Raw genomic sequence first — 12,863 nt, 5'->3', positions numbered from 1 at the left:
TGACAACCAGATGACTGGACACTTAGCATATTAGGCTGTTATTATATAGGATTGGTTTCAGAGAAGAAGGGAGAGAGAGAGAAACATCAATGATGAGAGAGAATCATTGATAGGCTGCCTCCTGCACGCCCTCAACTGGGGATGGAGCCCACAACTTGGGCATGTGCCCTTGACCAGAATCGAACTTGGGACCCTTCAGTCTACAGGCCAAAGCTCTATCCACTGAGACAAACCAGCCAGGGCAATTTTTACTTAAAAAAGAAAAAGAGTAAGAAATTAAATGCAAGGTGGTTACAGCCAAATCTCCAATTTGCATATGGCTACCAATTCTTCCAAGTAGTGAAGAAAGAATTTGTATCAGAATCTTTCAAAGGCTATTTATAGGCAAAGACTGTAGTTCATTCTGGTGAACAAATGCCAGATAACAATGCAACAGAAAAATGAACAAATAACTTTCAGGAAAATGTACTCTATGATTTTGACTAAAAACAAAGATGAAAAATGCAATTTTGGCTAAAGGCATTAACTTAATGTTGTGTGCAACTAATAACAAAAAGCAAACTGGAAAAATGAGTTTGGAAGCAAATTGGAAAAATATCTCCATGCTTACAGAAAACCACAATTTCTCCCCATCTGGAAAATAATGTACAGTCTGGTCTAAAATTACAGTTCAGCTAAAAAAAAAATAAATAAAACTTTATGAAAGACCCAAAGGGAACATAATCAAAGACTATAAAACCGTATCTTGCCTAGTGGGGCAAGCACCTTTGTTCACTTCATACCATTACACCAGAGGACCACTTAACTCTTGAAGCCCAAGAAAAGAGAAAATGTGGGATTACCCATAACTGTGGCTATTCCACCTACAGAATAATTTAACCTTAACAAGAAACAAGGTTATAGACATAGGTATCTTCAAAACATTTACAAGAAGCTATGGAGAAATTATTAGAAAAACTAAAATGTTTGGCAGCACATTCCTATCTAAACTGTGAAACTTGACAACACAGAGGACCAACAAAGCCAGCCCACAGCACCACCCTTGGTGATGCTCTCTGGAAAAGAAAACTGGATGAACCATGGGTCTGACTCAACATGGCAATTCTTATGTTCTTATGTTGATGATGACAGAATGCCTGTAGTTCATGTGTGAATATTATTTCTGAAATGGGTGAAAAAAATGAAATATGTTACTATTGCTTTTTCTTATAGAATAGCTTGAAAATTGTGACTAAAATGGTACATTCTGTAAATTAGACAGCTATATCTAGTTCTACATTATGCTTCAACAATACCAATTCATTATATAATCCAGAAAAAACTTATAAATGTATAACATTAAACAATTAGACAAAATTTGGAATACTGTTATAAAATTCCACTCTAGCTATCATGAGCTTTAAGCAATGGGGGATGAGGCACAGAGTCCAATGTACCCATGATTTGCAAGGGCAATCATAACCATTTATTCGCTTTTAGATGATTTTGCTTTTGACATTAGAGTGTTTGATCCTTCAGCAAAATGACCAGCAGAGAGACCTATAAAGAAACATTACTCAGAAATATGTATACAAGCACATCTTTCAAAGGCAGTTACTTGGCCAGCTTAAGAACTTTACTAGTGAACACTGACCAAATGAAGTCACATTTTACATTATTCTTATTCCATACACATTAGGGAATAATCAGGTATAGTATGATCAAGTTAAGTCCACTATAACAATTAACATTTTAGAGCAACTCATGTGAGAGGATAAGCTCTATACTCCATGTCAGCCATTTTCAACTAGTGTACCGCAAGAATTTTAAAACATGTAATACCTAACTATTGAGTCAGGGGCACTGACCTCTTTTCCCTTAGATTGTCAAATTAAAAAATGACAACAGCCAACACAACAATAGCCGTTGGTATGAATGAATCAAAATTATACCCAATTTTTTTGTCAGATTAGCAAAAATTTCAGTAATCTTATATATAAAAGCCAATCAACCAGAACGACTGGTCGCTATGACATGCACTGCAGCCGCCCTCCCCCCACCACCCTGATCAGGGGCAGGGCCGGCTGGCCAACTGCCCTCAGTCCCACCCGCTGGCCTGATCGGCCCCCATTGGAGCGGGCCGGCCAGACCCCACCCGTGCACAAATTTGTGCACCGGGCCTCTAGTTAGTTTATATGTGCCATGAGATGAAAAAGGCTGAATGTCACTGCTCTATGCCAGGGGTCCTCAAAACTACGGCCCGTGGGCCACATGCGGCCCGCCGAGGACATTTATCCGGCCCGCTGGGTGCCGCTGCCTGTCCAGCTTAGCAGCCGACTCGTCCCGGGCCCCCAGTGAGCATAGGAATTTGTTCATAGTTTTTTTTTTAAAACTATAGTCCGGCCCTCCAACGGTCTGAGGGACAGTGAACTGGCCCCCTGTTTAAAAAGTTTGAGGACCCCTGCTCTATGCACTTAAATAACAAATTACTAGTGGCAATGGGGACAGTGCTTCATAGCAGAACTAGACTGACTGAGGGCTAAGAGAATTTGGTGCATGGGGACTAGATTAGACATATAAGGCATTTTGCATAGTGAGATTTGGTTCCCTGGATCTAAAATAGATTAGACAAGCCCTAACCGGTTTGGCTCAGTGGATAGAGCATTGGCCTGTGGACTGAAGGGTCCCAGGTTTGATTACGGTCAAGGGCATGTACCTTGGTTGTGGGCACATCCCCAGTAGGGGGTGTGCAGGAGGCAGCTGATCGATGTTTCTCTCTCATCGATGTTTCTAACTATCCTCTCCCTTTCCTCTCTGTAAGAAATCAAAATACATTTAAAAAACAAATAAAAAAACAAACAAAAAGAAACACATAATTCCCACCCCAACAAAGCAAATAGAAAAGCTTAGTAAAAACACATGACACAAAAGAAAAGACACTCACGTTACACCAGGATGAAGATTGTATTTCTTTTTTCCAAATCGCGTTTGTTGAGCAAAGAAATCATAACGTTCAGATTTTTTCCACATATAATAGAATGCTACACATTCACCAACTGACCTTGTTCGAACCTGTAAGAAACAAATATATGTTTTACAGTGATCCAGACTCAATTATTTTACAAATAATAGAGTAGTGAGAATAGTCTGCAGTGAGTTAAAAGCTATTATAATGCTAATGCTTTGTTTACTAAGTTACTCCTGTGATTACTGTGCTGTACCCATTTGTATAGTTGAATGGATTCACTCCACAAATGTTCAACTACGGGATGACAAATGATGTTGACAAAATTCTGTTTTGCTACTTGGCTTGGAGAGCTGGAAGGGCTGAAAATGAAAAAAAGGTATCTGTACAAATTAAAAATGAAAAAAAGGTACCTGCATGAGTACTTGGGATGCAAGATAATACTACTTTAACCCACATATTTCTATCTTGAAGGAGGTATCTTGTGGGATGGATTGCACCCTAAGGTAAATTTGATTATTCACTTATTTCATTACCTGACATACATTTTTCTTTCCCCTCTGCTTGCACTTTACAACTTTGTCCTATGTCACTTGAAGGCTGAAAGCTATTAGGGCTCAAAAAAAAAAACAAAACAAAAAACCTTTCAAGCTCTTTTTGCCTCCTTTAGAATCTTATTTCTCGATAGATCTAAGCCAAGTCAATTGTACTTTTGAGAGTAAAAATTGAAGATATTTTGGGGCATGTGAATTTAACATTATGAAAAATCCTTAATAAAATAAACCTGCATAATAGAACTTAGGATTAAAATCAATCTTCAATTCCAGGTGTAAAAACAAAGTCTTAATGTTTTCCCTGGACCATACTTCTCCCTCTTAACATGTTAAGCGCCCAGCCTGTTTTGTCTTCTGGACCAAAAGAATAGTGTCAGTCACTGGTGACTGACAGGACACTTAATGTGGTAAAGAATACTGTCTTTCCTCTGTTGACTTGAATAACTAATATATTAGGTATAGACCAGCTGACTTCTGTAGTAGTGAAATATCACCATCCCAAATGTTTATAAACAAATCCAGGTTTATAGTCAATATTGAGGCCTGGTGCATGAAAATTCATGCACTGGAGGGGGCAGTCCCTCAGCCCGGCCTGCCCCCTCTCACAGTCTGGGAGCCGTCAGGGGCGGAAGGCAACCCAGCGATCAGGGGAAGGCGATGCCCCATCACACCTCTGCTGCTGCCACTGCTGGCAGCACAAGCCTCGGCTGGCCCTGGTTACCTGTGCCTTGGGCAGCCGCCACACGAGGCTTGCCTGCACATCGGACCAGCCCTGGGTGGCTGGGGGGCCAAGGGGCTGAGGGAACTGGGGGACTCCAGAGGCAGGCATGCGGAGCAGTCAGGCCCGGCTTTGCCGCGCACCTGCTGTCCCAGCGGGGCTGAGGGGACTGGGCGCCACCATCTTGTGGCTGTGGGTGCCACCATCTTTGAGGGTGTGACAGTCAATTAGCATATTCCCTCCTTATTGGCTGTGGGCGCTGCCATCTTTGAGGACGAGACAGTCAATTAGCATATTCCCTCTTTAATAGGTAGGATTATGTTAAGGCATTTTTGGATAGTGGTTTCAAATCACCTAATAAGTTTGTATTCCTTAAAAAACAAACAAACAAACAAAAAAACGGGGGGGACTTCTGGGGGCATGTTGTTGCTTCAAGTTATACCAGCCTATCATCCTAGGGGTCTCTTCCATAGGTAATCCAACATGGTTTGATCAAAAATGTTTAAATTCAAGCAGGAATGCTAGAAAACTGTTATCCAAAATGTCCCTTCAAACATGAAACTGTATTTTTTTTTTACATTCAGAACCATACATGACCAGTCATTAGCATAATGCATTCCTTTCATAGTGTTATTCACTATATTGGAGGTCATATATTTGGATACAACATTAAGGATTATAGATACATTTTCTAAAACAATGCTAAGACTCAAAATTTTTCTATTAGCTATGTCTGATGTCATATACCAAGATGCAAGATAATCAAGAGCAAAATTAAGAAAAATGAACCCATAGGATTTGTAAGCAATATTTTATTTATGAAACATAAAATACTGTTAAATATGTGTTAAAACAAATCAAGCTGACACCATCCAATCACATCCAGAGGAATATAAGGAGAATGTGGTAACAGACTATTCAGAGCCTAAGACTTAAGCCCAGATACTTTGAACATCATCCTAGCAAGCCACCACACAAGACTTAGCTACTATCTTTAAGGAAACATGTAAAGCCAAGTTCTTTGTCACTTGTATTTGCTAAAAGTGTAATATTTTTAAACCTGGAAATTACTTAATTTCCTACATTTAAACTCTCAGTTTAATTTTGCCTGTCTCAATTCCCCACAGGAACAGCACATTTTCCCAGTCTATATAATTGTGTAATTACTATTAAGAATCTTACCTTATTTCAGCTGCAAAAGAATTAAACCTAAAAATAAATCTGCAAGTAATAGTGAAGTTCTTTTGGGGATACACTGACACTGTATGATTGATATTACCAATATGAAATGATCATGTTAAATAAAACTGTTGACCTATGAACCAGTAGATTACGGTTTAATTCCTGGTCAGGGCACATGCTTGGGTTGCAGGCTCAATCCTGTGGGGGGGCATGCAGGAGGCAGCCAATCAATGATTTTCTCACATCATTGATTTTTTTTCTCTCTCTCTCCCTCTCCCTTACTCTCTGAAATCAATAAAAATATATTTATCCTAATTAAAACCATATTAAATAAAGTATCTGATTTTTGACCACTCAGGACTTAAGCAAATGTAAATATTTAAAATGTAAATAATGTCATGTTAAAAATGCTTTAAAGTTTCAAAATTACTTGAAGACACTCCTAAAAGGAATTTGTCACAGGTTGTGGAAAATAGCTTTAAATAATTACACAGTACACACACATCCCACCCAGAAGTTGGTGAACATATGTGCAAATGAGTGCAATATAAAGGCTTCTAACATCATGCACTGAAAAGTCCCTTGGCAAATATCTGCCAGGAAGTCCAGGCATGTCTATTATAATAATTCCCTAAATACCGATATATTAAAATTTCATGGTATAACTTTTTTAAAAAATGTATTTTATTGATTTTTTACAGAGAGGAAGGGAGAGGGATTGAGAGTTAGAAACATCGATGATAGAGAAACATCGATCAGCTGCCTCCTGTACACCTCCTACTGGGGATGTGCCCGCAACCAAGGTACATGCCCTTGACCGGAATCGAACCTGGGACCTTTCAGTCCGCAGGCCGACGCTCTATCCACTGAGCCAAACCAGTTAGGGTTCATTGTATAACTTTTAACATTAGAAAATAATAAAGACATGAGATAAATTGGGTTATTAACTAATTTCTTTTTATAAAATAGAGAACATATGTCACTTACTTTATTAGCCTGAATCAAGTGAAAATCCTTTCCATAGGCCTTCAGCCCTTGTTCAAAATTTCTACACTCTTCTTCTGTCCAAACAGACAATTCCTCTGACAAATGGGAGGAAAACAACTGTTAAGAAATGTTCTCCAAATGTTGTATATAACAAAAATGCAAATAAAAATATAACTTTCTGGTCACAATAAAGGAAGTATTTTACCCCTAAGCTCTATTACTTATGGCTGCAGATGACCAAGTGACAAAAACTCATTAATAAAATTTTGGATGATACCCTATGTCTCCAACCTCATCTTGAGCCACTTTCTCCTTTATTCCTTATGACCCAACTATATTAGCCACCTTTCAATTCTTTAAATTTATGTTCTTTCTTTAGACTCTGTGCACACTGTTCCTTTTACCTGGAATTATTTCCTACCTCCTACATCCCAACAAAAATATCACTTTGTTCTAGAAGCTTTCCCTAACAGCCACACCCTTTCCCTCAACTACATTAAGTTCCACTGCAATAAGTTTGAAATGCACCCTTTAGTTCTCCTTTAAGAATGTGTAACTATTTTCCAGTTTCCCTACCATCTCTAAGCACCATGAGGGCAAGGACTTTGTTTATAGTTATGTCTTTAGTACTTAGACCTTCCAATTTTGTTGAACGAATCTTTCACTTGTTATATAATAATATATAAAGATTTGAGAGAAAAGCACACACACAAAAAAACCCAAACCCAGACTTTACTTATGACTATTTATGAATAATGATTGCCTCAGCTAAATTACTTCCGTTCAGAGACCTCAGTCTTATCAATTTTGAAGTGAAGGTAACATTTGTCACGTAACTTAGAACATAGGGCTGTTACCAAGATCAAATAAGAAAATGTTTATAAAAATGTGTTGAAATTCAAAAGCAGTAAGTAGTTTTACTTAAATGGTTTTATTTTCTCTAAAGAAGGGACAACCTTAAAACCATTTCCAATAATGCCTTGTACAGGGTGGCAAAAGTAGGCTTACAGAGAGATGGGGGGAGGATGGGATCAGGGTGGAAGAGGTTAATGGGGGAAAAAGGAGGACCTATGTAATATTGTCAACAATAAAGATTAAAGAAAAAAAAGTAGGCTTACGGTTGTGAGTACGCAAAAGCTTATTCCTGTATTGTTATAACATAATCATAACCTGCATGTCTTTCTATAGGAACTGTAAATCTACTTTGCCCACCCCTATAAAGCTCTTGCTGCTATATATAAGTTATTTAACAAATTATTTGTTATTCAACAAATCTTTACTAAATTCAGAAAGATCAGTATTATTAAAAGAAGAATATAGCTAGGTAGACCTAAGAGCTTAAGTTTTAAATTTCTGCTACATCATAAAAACAAATTTAGTATTTATGCTTACCTCTAGCTGCTTTTACATTAAATCTTAATCTTCTCAATGCTTCTTCTGTGTCAAAATTGCATTTAACCAATTCATATAATGCCTAGAAAAATAAAGGGCTTCAACATAAGCTACAATTTCTTAAGGAAGTAAAGACTTTTCCAAAATCCAGTGTTTTCATCCTTTCTGGAGGCCAAATAATTCCAATGAATGGAACACTACAGAGAAACAAAATTAACCCCAATCCTGATAATTAACTACCTCTAAATATTTCGAAAACAGGATAAACTAATAACCTAAGATGGCTTCCACAGTATCACAGGAATTTAGAAACAAAAAACTTATTTATAAAGATCACGAATTCCTTCTTTTTTGGCCCTTTAGGGTTCCTATTCTAATTTAAACAAATCAGAAAAGAAAAACACTGATTAAAAAAGGTTAAAAAAAAAAAAAAGCCTGGCTGGGTGTGGTTTAATGGTTGAGTGTCGCCCTATTTACCAGCAGGTCATGGTTCAATTCCCGGTCAGGGCACATGCCTGGGTTGGGGCTCAATCCCCGAAGGGGGGCATGCAGGAGGCAACTGATCAATGATTCTTTCTCATCATTTTTTTAAAAATAAATCTTTATTGTTCAGATTATTACAGGTGTTCCTCTTTTTTTCCCCCCATAGCTCCTCTCCACCTGATTCCCCACCCCACCCCATGCCCTTACCCCCCGCCACTGTCTTCATCCATAGGTGTAAGATTTTTGTCCAATCTCTTCCCGCACCCCTCATACCCCCTGCCCCCTGAGAATTGTCAGTCCACTCCCTTTCTATGTCCCTGATTCTATTATATTCACCAGTCCATTCTGTTCTTCAGATTTTTTATTCACTTGATTTTTAGATTCACTTGTTGGTAGGTATGTATTTGAAGTCATTTTGTTGTTCATAATTTTTATCTTTACCTTTTTCTTCTTCTTCCTCTTCTTAAAGAATACCCTTCAGCATTTCATGTAATCCTGGTTTGGTGGTGATGAACTCCTTTAGCTTTTTCTTGTCTGTGAAGCTCTTTATCTGACCTTCAACTCTGAATGATAGCTTTGCTGGGTAGAGTAATCTTGGTTGTACGTTCTTGCTGTTCATCACTTTGAATATTTCTTGCCACTCCCTTCTGGCCTGCATAGTTTCTGCCGAGAAATCAGCTGACAGCCGTATGAGTACTCCCCTGTAGGTAACTAACCATTTTTCTCTTGCTGCTTTCAAGTTTCTCTCTTTGTCTTTTGCCCTTGGCATTTTAATTATGATGTGTCTTGGTGTGGTCCTCTTTGGATTCCTCTTGTAGAGGGTTCTGTGCGCTTCCTGTACTTGTAAGTCTATTTCTTTCACCAGGTAGGGCAAGTTTTCTGTCATTATTTCTTCTAACAGGTTTTCAATATTTTGCTCTCTTCTTCTGGCACCCCAAAAATTCGGATGTTGGTATGCTTCAAGTTGTCCCAGAGGCTCCTTACACTATCTTCATATTTTTGGATTTTTTCTTTTTGTTTTTCTGGTTGGGTGTTTTTTGTTTTCTCATATTTCAGATCTTTGGTTTGATTCTTGGGGTACATTGATCTATAGTTGAGTTTCTGTATATTCTTTATTTTAGACAGTGTATGCTTAATTTCTGACTGGTCCTTATCCATTTTTTTGGCATTCTCATTAAGGTCCTTGAAGGTCTCACTAAGCTCCTTGGAAGTCTCATCAAGTTTCTCGGTGGTTTTTAGAAGAGTCTTGAGTAACCTTATAAATGTGGTTCTGAACTCTATGTCGTCCAGTAGTTTGCTTTCCTCCATTTCTTTCATTCGTGACATGTTTGTCTCCGCATTTTGCTGCTTCCCTATGTTGATGGAGTGGCTTTGTGTGGTAAGTGACCTATAGGGGCCAGTAGCTCAGCCTCCCCAATCACCTCTCTCTCATCATTGATGATATTTCTGCCTCTCTCTCCCTCGCCCTTCCTCTCTAAATTCAATAAAAAAATATATTTTTAAAAAGGTAAAAATAAATAATGCTGTCATTAGGTTTGCAGTAGCCACTGGTATGTAATAACATTATACTAGATGTGCACCGTATTCCCGACTTGATGAGATCCAAAGGAACTTTTCTTTCATTAGTATTTCTATCTCCCTCTCCTTTGCTCTCTTTGAAATCAATTAAAAAATGTTTTTTAAAGCCTAATAAAAAATATATACAGGCAAACTGAAATAGCAAGATTTTTGTTTGTTTGAGCTGAAATCATACCTGTGATATGTGCTAACACTAGGTATCTTATGCTGATCATAACCTCAGATTCCATTCAAAACATTACAGGAATTTTGGTGGATAGAATAACAACACTGAATGTGACAGCATCTACATTTAAAATATGCATATGATTAATTTATTTGGAGGAAATTATAACATTTCTTATTCGTGTACCTGTTCATTGTCTTTTATGTGAGATCCTTCAGGAATTGCTTCTACACCTTTCTCATCACCTGTTCTTCTAGATGCATCCTTAAGAAATATAATCACTCTATCTTCCGGTAAGTACTCAGGATCCCACAGGAGTTGATCATCATTTTCATATACTAAATAAAACATAATATTTTTTAATTGCCAAAATTTGAGAGTTTGTTAAACATATCATTAAACAAGTAACTCATACTTAGAGCCAAAATGATAAAAACTGCAAGGTAAATTGTGGTCCTACTACTTGCCTAACTTTAATCTTGGACAATATTCATAACCTAGGTGAGTAAGCCATCTAACCAGAGGAGTATCACTTTACCTTCTTTCAAATTCTGTCTTAAGTTTATTTATCAAATTCCAAGCTCTCTTGGTTTGGATAGCACCACCACCACTTACTACCTATTATGACCGTAGGCAAATTATTTCCCTTCTCTCTGCCTCACCTGTGAAATGGGCTTCACAACCCTACCACATAGGGTTATGAAGATTTAAAATAATTTAAAACAATTCTGGCGCATTTTAAGATTTAATGGATGTTCAAAAGTTTTGAAAAGGAGTATTTAAAAAATTGCCCACCCAAATGCTAACACTGCTTATTTCTTGGTGGTAAGATTTGGGGCAATTATTTTTCTATGGCGCTTGAAAATATATGAATATAAATAACTTTCATAAAAGTAAGTTATTTTTTAAAAAGCATTTAGGTTCCATCATTAAAATTTCCATTATAGTAAGAAGAAAGCCTGAATCTCATCAAAATTTTAAAAGTGAAAGGAAAGGAGGAGAACCTGAGAGACTTGTGGAATTCTAAAAGACAGGAAGATGAAAATACAGACAAAATTAAGAAGGAACAGTCACAAGATAAAATATCAAAACCGTGGTAGCACAGCTGCTAGGGTGTTTCAAGGAGTGATAAACTAGAAAATGTTTCAAAGAGTGATAAACTGGTTAAATGCTATGAGACTCGACTGAACACTGAAAAAAAGTATGCTGGATTTATTAACAAGGAGGGAGGGAGATGTTTCAAGAACATTCTGTGCAGAGATAGAAGCTGAAGTCATACTGGAGAGAACTAAGGAATAAATGAATGGTGAAGAAATAAAGCGGAAAACTTGTACAGTTTGGTTGTGAGGAAGAATAGGGCAGTAGCTAAAGAGGAGGTATAGTGGAAGGAAGTATTTGGTTTTGTTTGTTTTTTTTTAGAGAGAGATGAGACATTATCATTTAAATGCCAATGAAAATACCAGCTGGAGAAAGATTTTGACTCTAAGAGATAAAGGATAACTGACAGTGTCAAAGTTCCTTTTGCTATGAAAAAGACATTAAGAGCTAAACGTCTCCTATGTACCAGGCAATATGCCAAGTGTTTTCATGAACATTACCTGCTCCACCCACCACAGTTTAAATATCCTATCTTTCTGTTCCCCAACATTTATATTATTTAAAATACAGCTCAAAGGAAAGTCTCTAGAGCAGGGGTGGGCAAACTTTTTGACTCGAGGGACACAATGGGTTCTTAAACTGGACCGGAGGGCCGGAACAAAAGCATGGATGGAGTGTTTGTGTGAACTAATATAAATTCAAAGTAAAGGAGCGGAGGGGGAGAGCAAGAGAACGCTCCGCTCTTTTAGTTCCGTGGGCCGGATAGAACAGCCGAACGGGCCGGATCCGGCCTGCGGGCCATAGTTTGCCCACAGCTGCTCTAGAGGCTTTTCCTTTGTAAATCTCAGGCCTTTTTAAATCTGCTGTAGAATCCTAGTGAAACTCTAAGTTGTAAATACAATAAAACTCCCATGACAACGTGAATTTGAATATACTGCTATTGATTTCTGTTCCCTGCTCAGTCCATATTCGGTGAAGGTTATAGACTAGTTATATTCTTGGAGTGATGGGTATGGGGTGGACAAGGCCTTGCAAGGAAACCTGACTCAGAGTGTTGGAGAGAAACCAAGATGGCGGCATAGGTAAGCACCTAAACTGCTGCCCCGCACAACAATTTCAAAACTACAACTAAAAGATAGAACGGACACCATCCAGAACCACAGGAAAGCTGGCTGAGTGGAAATTCTACAACTAGAAGGAAAGAGGAAATCTCACGGAGAAGGAGTGGCAAAGAGCTGAGGTACGGAGACACGCGTGTGCAGAGAGGAAGGGCGACAGAGTGCCTGGCTGGCTTTCTCTGGTGGGAGGGGGAAAGAAGCCCCCGACTGCACTGAACCCCAGTTCCGACTGCACTGAGCCTCAGTTCCGGGCGAAACCCTGTGGACCCAGGCTCATACAGGGGGAGTTTGGACTGTCAGGTAGAGAGAAAGGCACACGGAGACTCGGAGACTCAGGGGAGCCGCGGCGGCAGGGGTCTGGAGGTGCGAGTGTGCACAAAGACTGACTGTGGAGGTTACCACAGGCTATCCCTAGCGGAAGGGAGTCAGAAGCTCCTGACTGCACTGAACCCCAGTTCTGACTGCACTGAACCACAGTTCCGGGCGAGACCCTGGGGACCCATGCTCTTACCAGGGAAATCTGGACTGTAAGGCGGAAACTCGGGAACCGAGGAAGGCAGAGGTCTGGAGACTCACGCAAGGGCAGGGCTGACGGGAAGCCAAGACTGTCTGCCCCGCCCTGAGACTCCACCCCATCCAAGCT

General features: G+C 38.9%; 1 protein-coding gene across 15 annotated transcripts in view; it reads right to left on the bottom strand.

Moving 5' to 3' along the window:
- The window catches only part of MIER1 (MIER1 transcriptional regulator), a gene marked incomplete at its 5' end in the record, with an annotated part of 59,398 nt that overhangs the window by 7,336 nt on the left and 39,199 nt on the right, over positions 1–12,863 (bottom strand). For all 15 annotated transcript variants that reach the window (XM_080655751.1, XM_080655744.1, XM_080655755.1 and 12 more), the window contains 4 exons: positions 2,924–3,051; positions 6,386–6,480; positions 7,778–7,859; positions 10,191–10,342. In XM_080655751.1, the coding sequence (XP_080511877.1) occupies positions 2,924–3,051; positions 6,386–6,480; positions 7,778–7,859; positions 10,191–10,342 (457 nt within the window). The remainder of the gene's footprint in view (positions 1–2,923; positions 3,052–6,385; positions 6,481–7,777; positions 7,860–10,190; positions 10,343–12,863) is intronic.

The sequence above is a fragment of the Plecotus auritus genome (assembly GCF_963455305.1).
Source record: "Plecotus auritus genome assembly, chromosome: 2".
NCBI classification, from domain to species: Eukaryota; Metazoa; Chordata; class Mammalia; order Chiroptera; family Vespertilionidae; genus Plecotus; species Plecotus auritus.
The sequence above is the reverse complement of the archived record's forward strand: the minus strand, read 5'-3'. Positions and strand labels throughout refer to the sequence as shown.